Source organism: Stegodyphus dumicola, chromosome 12 (assembly GCF_044657685.1).
Source record: "Stegodyphus dumicola isolate Sdum_Otavi_A_Nest chromosome 12, ASM4465768v1".
In the NCBI taxonomy this organism is placed as follows: Eukaryota; Metazoa; Arthropoda; class Arachnida; order Araneae; family Eresidae; genus Stegodyphus; species Stegodyphus dumicola.
Genome location: NC_140779.1, coordinates 117,391,227 through 117,415,832, shown reverse-complemented (window position 1 = coordinate 117,415,832; position 24,606 = coordinate 117,391,227). Strand labels below are relative to the sequence as shown.

General features: G+C 33.0%; 2 protein-coding genes across 12 annotated transcripts in view; one reads left to right on the top strand and one right to left on the bottom strand.

Annotated features, from left to right (window-relative positions):
• Window positions 1-2,519: 2,519 nt before the first annotated feature.
• Window positions 2,520-22,111, top strand: LOC118181519 (uncharacterized). The gene is made up of 4 exons (XM_035350686.2): window positions 2,520-3,252; window positions 12,787-12,932; window positions 18,328-18,473; window positions 21,004-22,111. Exons 1-4 carry the CDS (start codon window positions 2,902-2,904, stop codon window positions 21,261-21,263), a joined length of 903 nt encoding a protein of 300 aa, XP_035206577.1. The 5' UTR covers window positions 2,520-2,901; the 3' UTR covers window positions 21,264-22,111.
• Piezo (piezo type mechanosensitive ion channel component) overlaps window positions 21,695-24,606 on the bottom strand; it is a 260,388-nt gene continuing 257,476 nt past the window's right edge. For all 11 annotated transcript variants that reach the window (XM_085806866.1, XM_085806871.1, XM_085806868.1 and 8 more), the window contains one exon: window positions 21,695-24,164. The gene's annotated coding sequence lies outside the window, so the exon portion shown is untranslated. The remainder of the gene's footprint in view (window positions 24,165-24,606) is intronic.

The following is a 24,606-nucleotide window of genomic DNA, read 5'->3' as shown; positions in this document are numbered from 1 at the left end:
ACAACCATAAAACTATCCATATATGCAGTTACCATAATGTCCTCACGTGAACATAAATACGGCGCATGGCTACAAAATTTCCATAGCCATGCAGTCCTTGCCCTAGCCATGCATCGATTGAATTAACCAATCACTTTCAGGCCGATGACGTAATCTCACTTAACGTGCTCAATCCGGGTCCATATTGTAGTCATTCATATAGTTCGAAGGAGCTTATGCAACCATAAATTGCTCTCAAAACAATTTTTGCTTTCAAACTTTGCTCTTGGTCTTTTCTTGTTATAGACACAACGCCGTGCATTTTCTATAAACTACAGGCAAACCACCAATTTGGCCATTGACCATGATTTCGTAATCATTAGCAGAATTGATTTTACGACGTGGGTAGTTTACGAAGGCTGCACAATGTTCTCGGGTGCCTCAGTTTTAATCCCATCCAGAAATGAGGGTTTATATTCTTCCTCTTTAAGCAGTAATAAACTCTTGGACTAATACTTTTAAACAAATTTAAATATTTGAAATTTGATTTCTTTCCTGAATAAAACAAGTTTTCAAAAAAGAACTTTATATTTTAATTGCATCACTCCTCTTTAAAGGCTTTTAAGAACTGATATTCTTCTTATGAGATATTTTTGAATAAAAATAAAGTTATTTATTTCAACACTATTTGATCACATACAGTGGATGGACAAAAATATGGAAACACCTTGTGAAATGCATGTTTGAAAAGAAAGATTGATTTTAATGAAATATGTAGGTGGCGCTGGCGTTTTTGACTACTGACGCCACCTATACAACTTCGTAAATGTGCTAAACAGTTCAGTTGTTGTCGGAGTACTGTTATGTGACGTTGTCATTGCATTATGTCAGAGTTAACAGACTTCGAACGTGGGCAAATTGTTGGAGCACGTATGGTAGGTGCTTCCGTAAGCAAGGTAGCCGAGCTGTTTAGTGTTTCAAGAGGTACTGTGTCGAAGATTTATTCTGCATATTTGAAAAGCGGAAAAACATCATCTGCTAAATCACAGTGCGGACGAAAGTGTGTCCTGAGTGATCGTGACAGACGATCATTAAGGACAATTGTGACGAAAAATAAGAAGACCACAGCTGCAAAAGTTACTGCTGAAATGAATGTTGTGTTACCGAACCTTGTGAGTACCAAAACAATTAGAAGGGAGCTTCATAAACAGGGAATTGCTGGCCGTGATGGCAATTGAGAAGCCACTCATCAGTGATGCTAATGCCCGTAACAGTAAAAGGTGGTGTTTAAGTCATAAAGCCTGGAATATAGAGCAGTGGAAGCGAGTAATATGGACTGACGATTCTTCTTTCACATTGTTTCCCACTTCTGGCCGAATTTACGTCTGGAGAACGCCATCTCAAGCCTATAAGACAGACTGCTTGTTGCCAAGAGTGAAACATGGCGAGGGTTCTGTTATGGTTTGGGCAGCCATATCGTGGTTCTCTGCTAGCCCCATGATAACTGTGTGTCAGGGCACATGACTGCCAAGACTTACGTGAACATTTTGGCCGATCAAGTTCATCCCATGGTACAAACTTTGTTCCCCGATGGTGATGGTGTCTTCCAAGACGACAAAGCCCCTGTTCACACAGCTCACATTGTGCAGGACTGGTTTTCTGAGCACGAGGATGAGTTGCCCCATCTTCCCTGGCCACCACAGTCACCAGACCTGGATATTATCGAACCTTTGTGGTCTACATTGGAACGGAAAGTGCGTTCTCGTTATCCACCGCCAACATCGTTATCTGAACTTGCCACCGTTTTGCAGGAAGAATGGTATAATATTCCCTTGGCAAACATACAGGAACTGTATTTATCCATTCCGAGAAGACTGCAAGCTGTTTTGGATGCCAACGGGTTTCCTACACCATATTAAGCAAAGAAACATGTTTTTTTAAAGGTGTTTCCATATTTTTGTCCAACCCCTGTATCTGCTACTTAAATCGGCAATATTGCATGCTTTTCTTTAAAAAATTGTTCTAAATTTTTATACAGAAAACAAAATAGTACTTTATGCATTCTTCAATTTATTGTTTATGCTAAATATAACATCCCTTGTTAAAATATTTTTAAAAATATTTTTTTAAATTACATGAGTTTTATAAAAGTGAATAATACAAATATGTCGGGTAAATTTAATTAATTAAATCACCTAAAACATTTTCTTCAAATGATTTAAACCTTTAATATAACAGAAATGATTACAGCATAACGTTTAAACTACAAACCTGTCATTACGAGGCATTATATAAATTTCCATTTGACTAAAAACGCCAGTTTCTAGTCCTTAATGGAAGTTCATTTTCTCAACCGGCAAGAATTATCACCCTAAATATTCCCTCATGCATTTAATTCTGTAAGAAGCGAGACAGGCGTGTCTTGATATGCCATTGCAAACTATCACGCAATCGTATCATCACTCGCATCTAAAGTTGTTTCTTTTTCAGGATATATTTGAATTACCTGCGCCCTAACTCAGATTTACGGACAAAGCAACTCAGAACGCAACGGCTTTCAGCCAAATGGTGTGGTTAAAATATTTCCAGAATCACAAGAGACTGTTGCAAGCTAATTCAAGAAACTGAAATCTTTATATAATAAGAAATATTCTGTAATCTATATCTGACTGCGATATTTTATATGAAAGAAGATTCGCCTTTCTACGATACTTAGCTAGAATTAAGTCTAGTGGCCGATAAGCACTGATAAGCTTCTAGCACTGTGTCCTTTTCTCAGAATTCTCTGAGCCTTAAAACTCTTAATAACCATTACAATTAAGTTCCTTTTATTGAAATAATAATCCTTTAACTTTTTATCAAGGTATTTATATAAATATTTCTAATTATCTTGAATAATTAGCCGATAAAGAAATAGCGGTGATGCCTCGAAAATCTAAACTTTGCTGCAAATTCAATAAATTACCCTTTTCCACCTATTTGGCCCTGACTATCTGTTTTGCTGTGGCTAAAAATGATAACTTGTACCGATTAATCGACGAGAATTTAGAATGCGATTCTCTTTCAAGAATTGAAACTTTTTCAACTCATTCCTTGTCGAATTGTGCAACGGCTTGCAAGCTGAGAAAAGAATGTGGTATGTTTTCCGTTAACCATGTTTATAGCAATAAAACTGCAAACAAACCGAAAAAGAACGTGAAGATAACTTGTGCTCTGTGCAAATCTAATAACATGACATCTATTGTGGAACAAAAGGGTTGGTCTACTTATATGGTAAGACAAATATTTATTGTTTTTTGAATGACAAACTTTATATTTATGATTTTGTATAAATTTGTTACGATTAATAGCCCAGATTTACCTCTTTAACTGCATTGTCTAAGTATTAAAGTTCTGTGCATCACCTACACAGCATGTTTAAATTTAAATTGAAAATATTATACATCTATGAGAAATTTGCTTGCCGTTTCCAAAAAGGAGCATTAAAGTATAATATAAAATTTTACATATTATATTGTAAATTTATAGATATTTTATGTAAAATTACATACCTTAGTTTCGAAAATGGACTAAGGGGGACACAACATGACTTCCTTATAAGGCTTATCAAATCACATACATTTATTGATGCACTTCGTTTAAACTTATTTCCTCGAATCATTCTAACTTAATTAATCGATTCCTCAAGGAAATTGAAAATGACATCAAAGACTGCAAATTTTGAAATTAGATATCCCAGTCAATTTTTATCGTATAAGAGCCAAACTTTGTATAATTTTATTTTTTCTTAACGAGTATGAAATGTTCCCAAGTAAAAGTGTAGGAACCTGGAACCAACATTAAAATTTAGATTTCGTTATTTGTCGAAAATTATTACTTTTTAAAAATTTGACGCTGCTAAAGTATAAATATTTTCATCATATCAAACACTTATGTAACTGGAAATGTATGACTACAATCCGCGTACACGCACGATTGCGAAAATAAAGACGGAGTAAGGAATTTAAATCCAGGACTTTTAAAGGGAAGCGGATATATTCATATACTATGCACATTTTTGTTACTGCCGATTGCAGTAAAAATGTAAATGCACAACTAGATATTATAGAATTCCCATATGCAAAATTTCAACGGTCTACTTTAGTCGCTTTTGATTTATGAGAGATACATACGTACGTACGTACAGACATTACAAATAAAATCTCTTCTGAATCCATCTAAAATCCATTTCAAAATATGTTTTAGAAAAAGAAAATCCTTTACTCTGTCCGTACAGACGACACGGGAAAAAAAAAAGAAAACTTCCAAATGGACTCGAAACGGTCAAAATAGATGTTTCCGTTGAATTATGAAACCCGAAATTTTTTGCGATTACAATACTTCCGTACTTCGCACACAAAAGTAAGAAAAAAATTTCAAAGTCAACAAAAATCTAAATTTATTTTTAATGTGAAAAATATCTTGGTACATTTTCATTCTTTTATTTTCAGATATTCCAATCACAATTAATTATCCCAGAATACAAAAAATGTGTTTTATACTATGCTATTTTAATAGATCTCTTATGAATGAAACAAAGAGAAGAAAACTCACACTCGAGCTAATTTTTTCAGATTTTATCTCAATACGTAAAATCAGGCATAAAATATTTACTCCTAATGTGTCAAAAGAGAAGCCAAATTACTTTAAATAGACGCTTTCAATAATAAGAAATGGTTGCTAGAAACACATGATAGCTAATTTCAATTATTAAATAATGAAAAATCTGTATGTATGTATGTATATATGGATGTACGTATAGATGGATGGCGATCCTTAAGTCACCAAATTCTGAACGCACATAATCTTCAGCATGAACATACGTACCTCAAAGCCCTAATTTCGAATTTTTTTCTGATTTATTTCATATTTTGTCCGAATTTAATGAATATTTGATTAACAAAAGCAGCGGTTTAATAACTATGCGTTGCAACTGCTCGAAGTAAAACATTTTATTTTACTCACGCCAATGCTTTATCTTTCGGCAACGTGTAAGATATTTATATTTCGAATTTAATCATAAGACTCGACTATTTACAAGCAAGGAGATATTTTCATTTTCTAGCAAGCCTAATGAATTTCCGAATTGAGGAACAAAAATTTTAAAGTTGTTATTTTGATTTTGTTTTGCATATTGGCTTTCTTCAAGAAATAATTTTCAGAATTTTATTTTCACCTAATTTTGCATATTTATCTAATTTTTGAGAATTTATTTCTCGAAGTGAGCTAAGTTTAACGTGACTTAAAACCCTCTGACTGCCTAGAATATTTTGTGATGTCTGTAAGAAGGTATACGTGCATATTGAAATGGTCCAAGAAATTAAGGCCTATTAAAAACACATAAATCCAAGCGTAATGTATCAGGTGCATTTTGGTATTAAAATCAAGAAAATATTGCTTTCTCATGGGAGTTTTCGGAAATTTTGGTTTTTCTTAGTGCAGTGGTCGGCAAACACCTTAGACAACAGGGCCAATTATCAACAGTTCAACGATTGAAATCTCTTTTGAGAGCCCCATTTTTTAAATTAAAATTATCTAGGTAGATATATTGTTATTCATTTAATCAGGGTATTCTCGCGCTGGCCTTTTACTAAGAACGTCTTTAATCTGATCAACGTATGTTCTCTGAGGTTGACCCTCTTCCAACTCTCTCATCTACACTTGTCTTCTATACTCGTTTCGGGTATCTTCTTTCGTTCATCCTCTTTATATGTTCAAACCAGCTTAACATACATATTTCAGTTCTCAACATTACATCTTTTTTCACTCAAGAACACTCCCTAAAATTAACTTAATACTTCAATTTTTTTAAGTCTCAGTTAAACTATGTAGGTATGTCGAATAAAACTAACAACGATACTACTTATTGATAACATAAAATCGTAAGGTATACAAAAACTTAAATCATGATAATGACGAACAAACACTAATGTGAACAATGGCCTTGCATCTCCTTATAAAGTTTGTGTAACTCAGGTTTGTTTGTTGTTGTTTTTAATTTTAAGCATGATTCCAAGTTCTCATTAATAAGATTTCTCAATTTACTCTTGATAAGCTTCATGCTTGAAAATGATTCTGACATGAAAAGACCCGAATAAGGAAAGAACAGCGAAAGCTAGTTTTTTTCAGCTGATTACATGAGTCAGGAATACTCTTCCCTATGTTAAAAATCAACATATCTTCCTTCTCCAGCAGACCAAAAGCTTGAGCCACTTTCTAAGCAGGCCGTTTGTGCTGTGAGCTAAGCTCACATTTATTTTTCTCCAATGTTTCTATATCAGCGTTAAGACGTTTAAATTTCAAGCTTCATAACTTTTTGTTTTTTAAATCCAGTAATTGGATTTCAAAGTTGCCAATGTCATGAAATAGCAAATGTCAATATCAGAATTATTTTCCTAACAATGTTTCAATAGGCTTGGAAAGTGAATCAAAGTTTCTCTTTCAAAACCTTGAGCAAAAAGAGATAATTTGTTTTCAAATAAAATAACTTCATCTAACATCGAAAAAACTGTGTTTCCTTTCCACTGTAGTTTTTAATTAAGTTGATTTAGATGAGACGTAACGTCCACCATGAAATGAAATTTTTGGATCCACTGAGCGCTCGTTAATTCTTGATAATAAACACCCTTTTTAAGTAGAAATGCTTTAATTTCTGTTGATAAGGATGCGAAACGTTTCCTTTTTCCAAAGTACTTTGTTATGCATCAGAAGATCTGCGTAATCCCTCTCCATTTCAACTAAAAATTCTTTAAACTAGCGATGATTAATAGCTTTAGCTATAATGGAGTTGATAATCTTAATCACTAATTCTATAACTCTGCAAATTTTTTTTTGGAAATGTCTGCGCACAAAGTGCCTCTTGATGAATGACACAATGGTAAATATCTCGTGATTGATAAATGAGTCATTATACTGAAATCAGTACAATGGCCTATTTATCAATGCATCAGTAAAAATCGTATTAGAATCAGTACAATGGCAATTTTTATGTGATACACCAAATCACTTAGACATTTCCAGTTTGAAGTTTTTTCCTATTATATGCGACCTAGACATCGTCTATGTATTTTATGTTACCTAATTTCAGTAACTAGGAAAATTTTTGTTTCAGACACTGGAAAAAAACTTCAAATTTGAAATGTCCAGAAGCTAAAATTCCTGATATTTTGAAACTAAACTTCATTTTTACGTTATTTGGCTTCTCATTCAAGTAAAAATTGCCGGTATATTAATTCAAAGCGTTTCATTAGTTAAAATTTGGCATATGACAATTACCCGACATCACAATTTGATGTATAATGAGTAAAATCAAAACGCCGAAATCGGTTCAAAAAACGTTCCCTGGGAATAACATTGGGGATATGTTTTCAGTTCTTTTCATGTTGTAAAATTTGACAGCTTTTACCTTGTATTTTCAAGATTTTATTGCTTTTACGTGAGCGCGCCTGCGTGTGCTATTTTGTGGAAGAGCCACACTCAAGGAGCCAAACAGCCACATTTGGTTCTCGAGCCACGGTTTGCCGACCACTGTCTTAGTGCACCCCCTGCCGGTCAGAACTTTAAGTCTCTAGCAGACTTTGGAGTGCTCTGAACTTTCGTGAATTCTGGAAAATGAACGATACTAGTGGAGGTCGTGCTGTTGAAATATCCTGCTATTGCGACACAGCAGAAGACGTCAGTACCGATCAGTCTCAGTCATTAGCAGAAATGATTGCGATTACTAAAAAATTTCACTTATGTATTAACAGCGAACAAACGTATAATTTTATGACACAAATAACTATTCTTATCATGAATATTATTTTAAATATGCAGATGCCCACAAAACAGCAGTTCAGCAATTGACACTAGAAGCTCATACTCAAGCAAAACCTCACTTTGAATAATTTATGGCAAATACCTCCCAAGTATTTCGAACAATTTGAAACAAAATTTCAACAAGTCAATTCAGAAGAACGGGAACTCATCAGGAAACTCGTAGATTCCAGTGGTCTTCAAGGCTCATAATAAGTCTACCTTCTACAGCAAATCCCACAGAAATTACTCACAACCTGCTAGATTCGAATGTACACACGACACAGACTGTATTTTTGATATATATCTCAGTCTCGGAAAAGAACAAAGAAATCTTTAATCTCACTCAGCTTTGCTATCTTAAAATCAAAACTGAGGCGTAAGTAGAAAACCTGGACCAGAATAATGTTTTCTCTATCTGGAATTTGATCATAACTTGTTCTAATGCATATGAAATCCAGAGTGTTTTAGTTGCGGAGTAGTTCACTTTTTAAGTCAGTGTAAGTTACTCAAATACCAATCAGCGTACGTTACGAATCAACGAAATATGACCATTGTTGGGAACTTCATCCAGCAAATTATACACGATGTCCTCGTTATTCATGTCAAAATAACTTAGTCCTAAAATTCATCACATGAAAGAGCTTCATTCCCGGATCACAGATCCTTGAATTGAAAAGAATATGTAAATTCCTTAATGATCGTAAATACAACCAACAGTTCCTAAATCTTTCTGGCACATTGAATTCTGCTCAGATCGGTTTCGTTCACACAACTGCTAATACAAACAACTCCTCCGGCTCTGCTTCAGATCTATTTGACTTTTATTACCTGAAAAAGATATGGAACTTTATTATGACATCTCTCGTTTAGTTAAAAAATTAACAGTGTTTTTTTTTTTCCTTGATGATAAGACCTCATTGAAGATTTTTTAGGAAAGTTAGCTGAACATGTCAAACTTCTTTAAATAGTCGTTAGTATTTAAAGTAATAGGATTTAAATAGTATGTGTATCATGTCTTAGAAGCCTTTTAAGCCAGGAAGAACTTAATTCTTCTGATTGAAGTTGAAAATCCATACATCATCTTCATTCAAGAAACACATTTGAAACCTTATTTCAATTTACTCCTTCCCAGGATAGGGCCCACCTGAGGCCAAGCGGTAAAAGTCATCGAACACTGGTAGTTCGGTCCGAGGTTCGAATCCCGCGAATGGGCTGGCTACATGGGCGTTTTCGGGTTTGTCCCCATGTATAACTTGTATACAAGCCAGTTTCCCTTTAAAAGTAATCCACGAAGACATCCCTCCTCTTAGGCAGATAGCCCTCGAGCCTTTGCTGTAATCTCATAAACCTAAACCAAACCTTCCCAGGATAAACATACGCACTAACAGAAGCGGTAGCATGATTGCCTATGCACGTAAAAATATCCCTCGCTAATTGTAATGCATAAACTATTCGGTTGAAGTATTTTCAACACTTTCAACTGATCACAATTCAGTTTGTTTTTATATTAAGAACTATTCCTTTTTACAAACAATGTACGAAAGTACTAACATCCCCAAATAAAAAATCACAAATACTTAGTTCATCATCAAAGGAAATCCCAAAATTAACAATATTCAGGAGTTTAAAATAATAAAATGATATTCTAACGAAAGTCGTTAATGATGCTGTCAATAATTCCTGCGCACAAATCCATACACGTAAACATCCTCTTAGTCCACCATGTAATATCCGACAAATTTCAAAATGCGTAATATAGAATATATAATCGCTGGCAGTTTACATGTTATCCCGCTATATAAAGGAAATAGAATGCCTTAAAAAACTAAATCAAACGTGGTATCGATGAATATAATAGTAATTCCTTATTGTTACGTACCCGGTTAAACGTGGCAGCGTATAAAATTAACAATAATACAGTGTATAAAATTAACAATTAAAAATAAACATACATTTTATACAATTTTTTTTCTCATATGTCCGTGGCATTTTGTTTTGTCAACTTTCTCTAAAATGTAACCACATAGTGTTCACTATTTTTCACTGTTTATTCTTCCTGACTGCTATGTGCATCCATGCAGATCTAAGAAAACAAATTTTATTCACAAACTTTTTTTATTTCATGACCTAGATTCATCATAATGCATAAGAAAGAAAACTATTTGCCGCCGTCTATGTTCTCCATTATTTTTCACCGCCTTTGCGACTGGTTCAGTGCTTATGAGTGTCTTCCAATGCCTTCATCAATCACGCTCGTCCCACATGTTGTCAACAAGTCTTTTTAAAGTTCTTGAAATCGAAAAGTTGCGTCCTGCTGTGAGATATTTTCATAAATGGTGACTCATAATAACAATACGATTTTTAAAGTAGAATGTACAATAATTAACAATAATTAAAATTATACAAAATTCAACTTGACTGACGGAGGGTTTTGCAAGAAAACACGTTGCATTTTCAAGGAGAATGACACGGATCTCCTTTCTTCAAAGAACGACGAAAATAATCTCATCAGAATAATTTTGCCAAAATTAAATTTTTTTTGCAGAAAATTTTTTGTTCTTGAAAAAAAGAAGCCCGTGTCAGACAGTTTCGAAATGCCCATAATTTTTCAAGTCAAGTGCTGTCAATTTAAAGATACGTTTTGTCTAATTCTAAATTTTAAATTAGTTTCTATACCGTCCAGACGGTAAAGTGGCTAGTGACTCTAATTGCCGTACCGAAGGGCCAGGCTTCGAATCCCGGAGAAGGCATGGATGTAAATTGTCTGTCCTTTCATAGGAGGTAATGGTGGCCGCCTTTTACATGCCTCCATAAAAAAATGACCCCAGCTTCTCTGGCCTTAGTAGTGACCAAAGCCTAAAACTGGCCAGTGCCGGCCATCCAAAACAAAAAGCTTCTGCAGTGCCTTAGCACAAAGTTACCGGTACAAAAAGGAAGGTTTGAATTCAAAAGTTTCATAAATAGGCTGGAACCTACACATGAGATACATTCGTAATGCTTTTTGTATTGTCGTACTTTAAACAATCCTTCTAAAAATGCAGGATACTATTAAGCAACGGTCCTATTGTTTAGTAATGTAACCGCTCTAATATTAGTATAGGGATTAACAAAGGTGGCTGCCACAAGGACGGGGCATCCCAGAGAAGTAATGGGCGGTTTTAAATGTATATTATGCCGCCTAAACGGGATATTGGTTAGAGACCCTGAGTACCGTACCAAATGGCCCAGGTTCGAATTTCGGGGAAGGTACGGATGTTTGTAACTGTATAGTGTCTTTGCAGTATGAGGCACTCTAAATATATGGCGAACCGAAAATCCTCTCGTGTGATTTGGTGATAGAGGAAGGGGGTGGAAGAACTTCGGACCCTGAGGTTACTTTCCTCAAAATTGGGGTGGAACTGGGCAAAATCATTCTGCCACCTATATGGTGCACAAGACCCTTGCCAACTACTGGCATTATCTTGTACTCCTTGCGACGATGAATTCTGTGGGCTTGTTCTGATTCAGGCAAGAGAGATTAGTCATAACAGTAACAAGTGTCAACAAGTCAACAACAATTTTCATAGAACTAGTTTCGATGGTTTTACCAAATTATCATTCTGAACCGCCAAAGTGTGGGGGGGGGGGATAATTTTTTTTTCGCTTTGGCAGCTGTGAAAATTTGCAAATATAACGCTGATTTTTGTTATTTGATTTCTAAATTAAGTTCAAAACATCTTTATTAAAAATTGTAAAATACTGATAAAACCTAAAATGCCAAGTACAGTTAGAACATTTTTTTTTCAATTAAAATTAGAGTTTCTACGCAAAAACAAGCAATTTGTTCAATAGACAGGAAGATAAAATTTTCGTTGCACAAAACTGAAAGTTAATTTTTGGTCCCACTGGGCGAAAAGGCTCTGGTGTTGGTGCACCAACTGACTTTATTCATTATTTTACCAACAGTTTCAAATGTAAAAAAAAAATGGCGGCCTCACTAGGCGCCTAAACACAATTTTAAATTATTTATACTTCTACAACTAGTGCCTGCAGATTAACTAAAGGCATAAAAGCTCTAAGCAGAACGTAGAAACAACATGATTCAACCAGTTTTAAAACAAAAGACTATTTTCCAACATATAAGAATTAAAATACTGAGTTCACCAAGCCTGGTAAGAGGGTTTTATATGTTTGGTGAGGATGATTGCAACGAAAAAGCGATGTCCGCAACTAGATGTTATAGGAGTTCTATATACAAAACTTCAACTTTCTACGGCTACTCACTTTTGAGTTATGAGAGATACATACGAACCTACAGACCTCACCAAAAAATCTCTTCTTAATACAGTTTAAATCCATTTTGCAATAAGTTTCGGAAAGAAAATCCTATATTCTCTTCATATGTACACATGTCATGCAAAAAAATGGCTCAAATGGATTCGAAAGCTGTCAAAATGGATAGTTTCTTTGAAAATTTGATTTTGTGAAATGTTTCGCGATTACATTAATTCCTTTAATTCTTGTAAGGGGGAAGAAAACTGGTAAAAAGAAGAATGAAATTTGAGATAATGTGTTATTTCGTGACTTTCAACATTTTCATGTGTCACGGTGTCTTGAATATTTGCTTAAATGGACATAATTAAAAATAAACTTAAATTAAATCATTTCTAACTAATCAAGAAAAAAAATGGCAGCTTTGTTTATGGCGGCCTATTTTTATTTAATTTACGACAAGGTGTGTTTTTTACAGGGCTTATGCAATAACAAATAAGGAATCTATCTTTTTGCTGAGCAAAATTTTATTCTACATGTTAAGCAGAAGCATATCTTGGTATTTCGTCATCAGGAGACAGAAAGTTAAATGCGCGTTCTTGTGTATAATACACAAAATATAAATACTCCATCAATTGATATCATGCACAGTGATACACAGAATCATTGCTTCATATTTTTACCAACTTTATATTAAACAAAGTCCTATGTTTTTCACAGGAGTGGTTGAAGGAAGTTCGATTTCATATTCTCGATACGGATAATAAATCATCAGCCCCAGACATTACGCCACTGGAGACATGGAATATAGATTGCAATGGACCAGAAATAACAACAAAGAAGAATGGAGTTATCATTGGCATTTGGTAACTGTTTTAAATGATTTATATCATTTTCTTTTAACAAATAACAACATAAATACTAACAGTTTTTGTTTTTTGATCTTAAGCAATATAAACTAGATCCAAAATTCTATAAGACGACATGCGAATTATCGCTGCACCAATTCGAACTTACAGAAGCCAACAATTATGGCTTAAAGATTATGGCTCAAGTTAAAGATAATGGGAAATTAAGTTAGCCTAACGGCTATTCAACTGAAAGGCGCGTAAGCTGGCTGTGGCTTAAGATCGGCGTAAACAAGCCTAATATCAAGAACAACTCAACATCGCAGAATGTCAATCTCAAGAGAATCAAATTTAACAATGTAGTCTTCAAGCAGACATAACACTACCTAATTCTATCCTCTAAAATCTTCCTTTAAGTAGTCTCTTCTTTCTACCTCATTTGAATATCGCGCAAGATAGAAATTTACATTCTGGCAGGAAAATGGAAATTAGGGCGATAGAATAGAAAATTAGTATAAAATAACAGCTTAAGGAACTTAAATGATACATTATATTTTTACAAAAGAAAAATAAAAATCTGTACTGTGACAACAGGCAAAATTTTTAACGTCGAGCATCCTTATCATCTTCAAATAAGAATCACTATTTCTATTATCAATTATTTTTTACATTAGTCCAGATCAAATAATACTTTATTTCTTGTGTTCTAAATGTATTCTCGCAGATCTAATAATCGATTGAGTAATTTTTCAGTTACAATTTTTTAATTTATTTCAAAATCATTATGATAAAATGATATTAAATCGTCTCACAGTATAAGAACTAAATAAGAACTAAAATGTAATTTCAAATTTATTTTAAATCCGTAAAATGCTTATAGTAGTACTCCAGAGACCAGATTTCACAGAATAGTAAACTATAAAAGTTGCGATTTATTTCAAATTTCACTTCATTCATTCACTTGGATGAATATACCATAACAAGACAACGTTGACCAAATGGGATAGTGGCAGTGACTCTGACTACCACACTGGAGGGCCCGCGTTAAAATCCTGGAGAAGTCATGAATATTTGTATGTATATAATGTCTTTGCGGCATGTGAACACTCTAAATATACGGCAAACCGAAAAGCCTCTCGTGTGGTTTGGTGGTAGAAGAGGGATGGGAGATCCTCGGACCCATCCCCCCCCGGAGTGCTATCTCTTAAAATTTGGATGGAATTGGGCAATGTCGTTATGTCACCTATAAGCTGCCCACGACTCTTGCGAACGTCACACGTAATTTGTATGTTTTTTAAAAGTGGGGTGGAACTGGAAAAGTCGTACTGTCACCTATATGGTGCCCAAGGCTGTTGCCAACGTGAGACATAATCTTGTACTCGTTGCCATGATAAATTCGTGGACTTGTTCTGATCATGAGGTCAGTCAAGAGAGATTAGTCACAATAACATAGATAACAAAAATTCTAACAGACAGAATATCTAGTTATTCTGAAACATTTCTAGGTCTACGGTAGAAACGGAAGTCTTTTAATGATCCGAACTGATTAGGATAAAACTATTTTCCGGTAGTAGACTTTTATTGTTTGCCTCAGTTCCATAAAACTAGGCCAAAGTTTTTATATATGTAACAAAAACAAATTTTAGAAGCACTGGCGGCGGAATACTGAGACGTAGAAACGCAAAGTGAAGAGTAAATTTCCCAGAGCGTAAATTTCCCTTCTCAATTCGAAAAACAGTAACCTCTCTCTGCACTGCGTCATTTCTACATTAATCCATGTCATATGACTCTTACATAATTCTGGTGATGTAAATGGAACTAAACCTCAAGCAGCAAACAGAAATTTTATGGAATTCGGATTGCGTAGAATGTTAGCATTTTGAATCCTTAATGCCTAAGAAACTTAACAGTAAAGACAGATTAAATTCCATTTTTATTTAAATTGGCAATTCACTTGGCATTCTAATCGTGCCTATTTCCAGAACATTTACAGTTTTGAATACTTTTGCAATAGGAAGAGAGAACAACGAAATTGCATCCAAGCAGCATAGAGGGTGAAGCTAAAAGTGCGCAGCTATCCAGTAAGGAAGCTCACCAACAGGAAGGTTTTGATTTAGGTCAGAAAGTTCTCGTAATTTTGAGTTTAGGTTCGAATAAGGTACGTCATTAGCGTTACGGAAGCCATGCGACATAAGTTTATCTAGAAATGAAGCAGTTGAGAAATGTTATTAATTTATTTCGAAAAATGAGGAAACAAACAAATTAAAAAAGGGGAATTAAAAGGCTAATAGGCCTTCCTTACACTTGATTATTTGTTAATATATATATATATATATGTGTGTAAGAAAAGTAAAAAATATGTAAAATATTAAATTAGCAGCGTAAATTTCCCTTCTCAATTCGAAAAACAGTAACTTCTCTCTGCAATGCGTCATTTCTACATTAATCCATGTCATATGACTCTTACATAATTCTGGTGATGTAAATGGAACTAAAACTCAAGCAGCCAACAGAAATTTTATGGCAATATTAACTATCCAATCAAAATGCATTGAGAACCGAAACTAACTCAGTCTGAATTAAGATTTCACCCTGCACAACGCACTTGCTTTCAACGCTTTAGCCTAGCTGGACTGCTATCGTCTGCTCCTTCTATCTTACTGAAAATGTATCTAAAATGAAAACATTCTAGAATCTGCACAATTAATGTGCCAACTTGCTTGTAGCCGCAACATGTTTGCTGAAATAAAATATTAAGATTTAATCTGCCTTCGCTTTCAATTTCCTATTCATTATGGATAAATACTTCACGATCAACTATTCATGATGTGCTGCATCAAAAACTGAGGATGCATGCACAGATAGGCGCATTTGATTCGGACACCCTACAATCTTATTTAGTGCAAAATCTTAAACTGTTATGACACTTTGAATTGCACAAGAGTCCCTTCCTTTGGATTTAGTCCTGGAACACTTCTTTCTTCTCGGCTTTTCGTTTCATCACAGCATATCTATTCTTGTCGACATCTGATGTACCATTACCACATGTTGTTGATGTGCATGTGATGGTCTGAATGTATAAGAATATAATCAAACATTCGATCTTTCACCAGAGTATTTGGTATGTGTTGACATTCACCAGAGAATGTCGACATTCTCCAAATTCGGTCTTTCATGGTAATATAAGCATTATTTCCTTTCGACAATAATGTAACTTTTAAGTATGATTAGGACAAATTATATCTAAATATTTCCACTTTAAACGTTTCTCTTTCATTTAAAACACATACAGAAAATAACATGCATCTGTGATTTTAGAAATTTATTAATGTCTTTTATTGCAATCGTCATTCAAAATCGTGAAACCAATGTTTGAAAAACGCATGATGCTAATACATGAACTTAAAACTCAAGCTGATAATATTCCATAAATAGCAGTAAATTTTTACTTTGAAAAATGTTTTTCTCAAATGTAGTCAACAAAAGTGGTAGCTGTTTGATAGGAATGGCAAAAGTTTAACTAGGAATTATTGCAAAATACTTTATAAAAATCTTTGCTATTTCTGTTTACTTAGTTTGTTCTCTTTTTAAGCAAAATGCATATTTTAACTGACCCGTCACTCATCAATTAAATAGGCAACTGTTTGCTGAAAAACTCTAGTTGCCTTAAGAGCATATTGTTAATATTTTTATTTTCTGCAAAATAAAAATTGACTTATTGCAAAATGTAAGCACACTTCATGTCGCTGGACTGCGACCAATGTATAGGAAGATTGAAAAAAACCTATTCCTGTATAATTATTTCAGTTTAAAAATGAATAATTCTATTAGCTTCTTGACCATCTTGGCTTTGTTTACGAAGGCCTGTTTCTCAAGGATAAAGTTTAGAGACCAGAAAATCTGACAATCGATTTACGCAAAATCTCAGTTAAGCAGAGGTTAAGATAAACTTTCTGAGCTTAGCTTTAGCAGCTTCAAATTACTCATTTGAGTTATGTGCAACCAGAGCCAGCTCCGAGCACAAGCGATAATAGGCATATAGGCAGCGATTTTTAAAAACGCCAGCTAAGCTGTTTTAACAATCCAAAACTAAATAAAAATATCAATTCCGAATTATTAGCATGTTTAGTTTAAAAGGGATGCTAATATACCGGTGCTGAAACCATGCCTGAATGCAGCCTTGCAGGAATGAAGAACCACCTAGCAGTGGCAGCGTTTCATTGAGTTTGTCCGCAAGATGAGTTCCTACAGTTTAATTTTGATGCTAATGTTTTGGAGAAGTTCTTAGAGGATTATGCCGCGTGAATCCCATGAAAGACGAAACATCAATCTGCGTAGCTAGATCTTTGTTTCGGCTGGAGCCTAGGCCGTACATTTTCCACCATTTAAATTTTTATGAAATCCACGCTGACGTAATGGCACCATTCTTCATTCTCTGTGGGGATGGAAACGGAACAGTCCTTGATGTGCTGGTAAAACAGGTTGCGGTTCTTGATACGTTTGTTTCCGTACGCCGATATCCGTAGACAGATCGTTCCGTTACTAAAGTATGCTTTCCAAGGCAAATGCATGCAGGTGCTCGGTCACAATGGCTTTGTATACAACGCAAGATCATGCACAGTTAGTTCATGGCTAAGTTACGATCCACACTCGAACGCAGTGGGGCCGATCTTCAAAATCGGAAATTACATTACGGAAATGCATGAACTGATAGCTTGTTGCATTCTTTTTTAATGCCCTCATTGAATGGATCTTAACGTGGCGATTTGACTCAAACATTGAACTCAGAGTTGAAATCATAGATCAGATATCCGCAAGCATATACTAAATCATATTGAACTAAATTATAGTTGCATTACCTGATACCCTCCCCCTCTTTGCATAAATCAAAAAAATTATTATTCTGAAAAATGCAAGAAATACCCCGACAAACCGATACTGTCATCTCCTGGACAAAGATTTCAAAGTTCGTACAAAATACTGAATATTTTACATACAACATAGTAAAATTACCTGTTTACATTACAAAATATGTTCCTAATATCTAAATAACAAAACAATGGCAAGCATTATTAAAAAAAAAACTTGAGGATTACAGACTCAGTCTGAATACCATTTTTCTACACCATTTCATTTGGCCGGCATTTCATTTAAACGGCTTTTACTGCATCATAATAAATTACATTAATTAGTATTTTCTATTTTATTTTATTGTATTTTATACTGGTATTGTAAACGTTTATCTTATAATATATTTTTTTCAGGAATATAATATGAATATTTCAGGAATATAAATATCATATTATATATCTTTTATAAAACGGATTTTAAACGATTTATCTAAAATAGCAAAAACTATTGAAAACCCTAGGAATTTTTCTCCTCCGCTTGTAATCTATTTCATCATTTTCAGGGATGATAAAGATGGATTTCGAGATCTAGACAAAGTAAAGTGTTTCAACTGGGACGCATCAGACTTATTCAGCGAAAAGCCTTCAAGATTACTTTATATTCATCTCGAAGATTACAGACAGTGTCCTAGAGATTATGTACTCACTGGTGAGTGAATTATATATTAAATAAGTATCTTGTTACTGTATAAAATTATGTGAAACTCTCTTACAATTCCTTAATTGGCGTTATTTTTTATTCAATTTCAATTCATTATTCAATTGTATTAACAAGCTTTGTTTTAAGTTTCATAATTAATCATCTCTTTTTTGTGTCCGTTACGATTATGCCTTGAAAACAAAAGCTGAATTCATTCAAACCAGAATTAGAAGCTGTAAACATATTGCTGCAGAACCACAAGGTGATTCCAGACTCTTTAATAAAGCACCCTGCCGAAGTGATACTGATCCTGAGTTACCTTTCGCAGCGACTTCGAAATCTTGGGTAGTAATTAACGCATTAGTTTCACAGCGTAAAACTTTTTGAGGATCTATTCGCATAGACTAGTTATCCACTTTTGCACATTTAAAGGGCATAGACTAGTTATCCACTTTTGAACATCTAATACGTATTTATATCGCAAATAAATACTTGTAAATTGTTTGCGAGAATTAGGGTAGCAAGTTTGCGAGAATTAGTCTTCAACTAGGATAATTGATCTAACCAATTTCGTTTTATATATTATAGTTGAATTATAAGCCGCAGTATCGTTACGCGCGTACATGTTCGTAATGAATTAAATGCACACAGAACAGATGATAATTTGATCAAATTTAATTTACCAAAGAAACACTTTACATTTCTGGAACTTCATACAAAAGTACTCATACGGCGCTTTTCAGTATGACAGAGACCATTCAGTAGTTACCACTAAGAACATTAAACACAATGCAATGCACAGCGCATCCAAAGAGCAAAGCTCGCACGGAGATTTCTCAGTACTTCGAAGTCAACTCTGAACTTTTTTTTATGGCGGGCATAGCCATTTTAGGCTTTCTTCACTACTGGGACCAGAAGCAGTGACCATTTTATTATGGAGGCAATTAATAGGCGGCCACCGTTACCTCCTATGAAGCGACAGACAATTGACATCCATGCTTTCTCCGGGATTGGAGCCCGGGTCCTTCGGTACGGCAGTGAGAGTCACTTCCACTTTAACCCCCCCCCTTGGCCGCCGAGAAATTTCCAGTACTTTCCATTTCTCAAAATTACTGGAAGGTGTGTGCGATTTAAGTTGCATATGAGGGCCAGATATGACTACGATTACATATAAGGATCAATTACAAATATTCAGTTACACTACAAATTACAGTTTAGAGTTCTTTATCCGAACTGAATTTCATTTTCTTTTATCTTGTAGAGACATTAGGTTATTTCAAAGCAGGAGTCATGAAAAATGAGCAATGCCCTTGCCGGGACTTTCTCAAAAATTTAATCACAAAACAATACTTAATTTTAAATATTTCAGAACAAACTAGTACATCAGTGCGTTCAGTAAACAGAAAGAAAAAAAAAATCGCATAAAATTTCTCATGTGAAACTTTCAAAACTTTATCGATTTAGTACCGTTACTATATACATGCATGAGGAATTTACTGCCATACAATTTTTTAATGTGACGCTGCAAACTTTTGGATCTACTTACATATGTATTTCGAGAGATAGTTTCTTTTTTATGCAAAGTAATTTATCGTACAAAATTATTAACGTATCGCGAAATTAAGAAAGAAAGAAGACAAATTAAAAAAGTGCACTTACAAATTCCACATAATAATAATCTGATTAAAAAATAGAGTTACTATTAATTTTTGGTATAATGAACAAAACAAAAAAGTTTATATTGTTGAGTGCGTACGGGTTCGTAATGGAGTGAATGCTCACAGAACTGATGATAACTCGATAAAATTTATTTTATCAAAAGAAACACTTCATAGTTCTGGAATTTTCCACAAAAATACTTGTAGAGCTCTTCCCAATATCACAGATTAAATCAGTAATTACACTTTAAACTAAGAATGTTAAACACAACACATTGCGAAGTGCATCTGAAGAGCGAAGCTAACAGATCTCAATACTCCGAACTCGGCTCTTAAAGCACATGCTCTCTCCGGTCAAATCCGTTTCTCGAAGCAGGATATGTTTACAGTTAGCTATACGATCAGTTATAGTTATTCAATTACAATACTCATTACAGTTAGTTATGCAGGGATGGGACTAAAATATCGCCGAAACCATCGCCAGCTTGGTGACAGGTTGCCAATTTAGCAAGATAGCCATCTATTCAAAGTTAAATAGACTTCTTATTTTTCCAGCAGAGCATCGTCTCTTAGATTTTCATATTACATTATACAAAATAATAAATAAATAAAACTACACTTTATCATATAATTTCACTAAAATTATTTACATATGAACAAATTTCATAAAATTTTATGATTCATCAGTTAATTTTTATACTTTGTGATATGATACAATTCATTTTTCTTATCAGATCAAATATAGAGAACCAAACTTCATGCCTCTTGAAAGTTCATTATACCAAGGTTTGACTTTTACTGCAGCGTTCTACTTTCAGGAGGCATAAATAGAAATCTCAGTTTTATGCTTTTATTAATAATTATTTTCACCTTCCTCACAGCTATCACTGCCAACAATGCGGCTTTTCGGAACGTCGATAATGGAAAATGCACTCCACTAGCTCCCCAGTTTCATATTGACTATGAGCACTGTGTGACTATACATTCCGAGGGAAAAGACGGTGGTACGGTAGACAAGTGGAGACCTTGGACAGTGCAGTGCCCTACAGTCGGTCCTCAGGTGGCAGTGTCATTACATCGCAGGCGGCGCATTCATACTGGGCTCAAGTGTTGTACTTTAAAAGGATTAACCCCAGAATAAGTCTTTTTCAGAGATATTGTAGTCAAAATTCATTCTTAAAAGGATAGGATTCTTAAAGGGATAAAGTAGTCAAAACTCATTATTAAAGGGCGTTAGTTTAAGAGATATGTATTTGTAAAGAATTCTTTTTCAAGAACAGTTATTAAGTGGCTTACTAAAGAAGACAGCTTCTATAGCAATCTATAGCAATGTAATAAAAAAAAATTGAGTGACCATGTTCCTCCTAACCTAAAGTCAAATTATTAGGTTTCTACTACAGCAATGATGTATAAAATGATGCACAATATCTCATTATTGAATAACATTTTTATAAGTGATTTTTGATTCAACAATGTTTAAGCATAAAAATATATTCAAATAAATAACCACACTTTCTAATTTAAAAATTCAAACTTCATACTGTTTGTTGCTTAAAATACACAGAACATTAATTATTAGAAAGGCAGCAGAACTATTGCAATTTATTTAAACCGTAAAAAAGTTACAAAATATGAGTAGCTACATAATTATGTACAGTTTATAGCAAAATGTTTAATGCATAGTATTCTATCCCCTTCAGAAATTTATCCATCTGTACACAAAAATGCATCATATAGTATTTTTTTGCATGATAATACTTACATAAACATTACACCACATATCATTATTCAGTTTATCTCTTGAACATTGATGACCATTATTTAGAAATGAAATTTTCATTACTGTTGTAATTTCCAGCCACAGATCTAAATACTCATTTTTATTATGACAATAAAAATTTGATTTTAAATGAATGGATTTTTAAGCATTGATACAATACTTCAAAAATAAAAATTAGACCATTGAAAACAGAAGATTAGCATCAAAATCACTTATTTATTTATTTATTTTGGTAGACTAAAATTTAGCAAATATTTTACTCAGTTTTTTTTAATTACATTTCTTCTGCTCTATTCATTAAGTATAAAAACATATCACAAACTAATGAGATAGCCCACTTAAATTTTAATATTGACTTGATTATGGGTAAATTAAAGCTAATAGAAACAAGCTAATAAAAACAGAAGTGACAAAAAATTTAAAAAGGCAATTATGTCGAAATTTCAGCAATTAAATCATTTGCATGGTTTAAAGAAAGGAGGAACAAAATGCATATATATTTCACATAAAGTAATTCATTAAAATTATGTTATATGTATATTTGCTATTTTCATATTACAGACAGCGTTAGTTATACTAAAAAATAAGAATAAACATAATTACATACCAGATGTAGTAAACTTTTAAATAACAAGTGGTGTGACATGTAAACAAAAAAAATTCGAATGCACTTTTAAGCAGTTAAACTCTGAAAACTAACAGTGGGATAACAACATAGAAAAAAAACAATACTATCTATACATTAGGGAAGAGAAATAAATTAGAAATAATTTCTTTCATATATATATATATATATTGCTACAAACATACCCTGACTCAAATATATCCTCATTAGAATCACATTAAGATCTTATTATTTAACACTTAAAACTCCTCACACCTTCCAGGCAAACCATATTTTTTTTTTCAAATATTCTAGTCAACAATTAAAAACAAAGAAGATTTGAAAAATCTCTTTTACAGAACAAAAAATCGTATTTTGAACATCTAAAAAATTTAAACACACATATACAATAAATAATTTGATAAGGTTTTCTTGCATTAAAATGTATGAAATTTTATTTTAATCAAAAATAATTTATGTCACAAATATACTTTGATTCAAATATCAAAGTATATGAAGAATTTACATAAAATAGTTATAAGATCTTTACACTTTAAAAAAACACTAAACAGAATAAAAATAATCATGCATATGATAACAATGATCCAGACTTCAGCACAGATTTCAAAGGAATATTCTAGTTAAAAAATATATTTCATAACAGTTAATTGTAATATATATCTATATATTGCTTGTGATTATTGTGCTATAATTACTTTTTAAAAAATTAACCATTAAAAGTTTAAATGCACAAATACAGTTAAGCACCAACTATTTAACATATAGTTCTATACACTAAAATGATTATTAACTTCACAAAAATAAATAAACACATAATAATACAACATAATTTTTCAATCAAAACTTTTAACAAAATAAGTATTCAATATGCTCCCATCACCAATTTGATATCAATTATAAGCAATTTCAAAAAATAAAACGAACACAATAGAGCTTTAATATTTTTTAATATAATAATGTGATCAAAAACCAATTACTGATCAATAGATGATCACAGTTATCTAACTAGCATTGAATTTCCAACCGAATTAAAAAAAATTACATACTTAAAAATTATTAGGAAACTTATGCACAGATGTACAGAATTTAGAATAAATCTTTTAATTCAAAACAATAAATGATTTAATATGAGATCTAAAGAGATCAATTTAAAAAGTTGTACAGAAAATAAATTTCTGATTAAGTTTTTTCATGCTTTTTGTAACATTAATATATGAATGACATGAATACGGTTTGGAAAATGAAACTGGGACAGAATTAATATAAATTTTGATATAAATATCACAAATATGTTTGTTTCTCTTCAAATGCTTGTGTTTCTAGAAAGAAATGGTGTGTTTTTGTCTACATACTGTATTTATATGTCCAGAGCACTGAGAGAGAAATGCAACATATAGTTTATAAATAAACAACGGCAATTATGATTCACGTAAAAAAAATGTTGAATGATTCTCTAAAAATTTATACATCTAAATAGAAAATTAATTTCATTCTCAGGAAAAAAAAAAAAAAAAAAAGAATACAATTCACTCTTCTTTTCTGACTAGTTAAAATGCCATTCTGGCACATATTGCATCCCATTAATTTGCTGTCACACATACAAGGCTCCTTGGTCAGTCTTCATTAAAGCACTTGCTCTGAAATATGAAATAATACTAACGATATTATTAAATGAAGATTTGACCTGCATAAAAAACTAAGCTATAAATTTATATAGAAACTTAAATGTAAGAAAAACTTAAATGAAAATTTTAATGCAACATATAATACTTCCCATTTAGCAAAGTTGTTTAGTTTTTCTTTCCAATTTGATCTGCCTGTTATTGATTACAAACTAATTAAAGCTATTTAAAATCAGCATCACTTAAAAAGCAATAAACACAATGTTTCATATCTATTATTATTAACTACTAGCTGAACCTGTGAAATTACACTACTTATTAAAATCCTCATCTACTTTTTTCTTTTTTATAATAACTACTTTAGATCATTAGTCACACAAGCAGTTAATTAACAAATTATATTTTAAGCAACATGCAATAAATTACATATAAGCAATATAAGTTTATTTAAGTAATG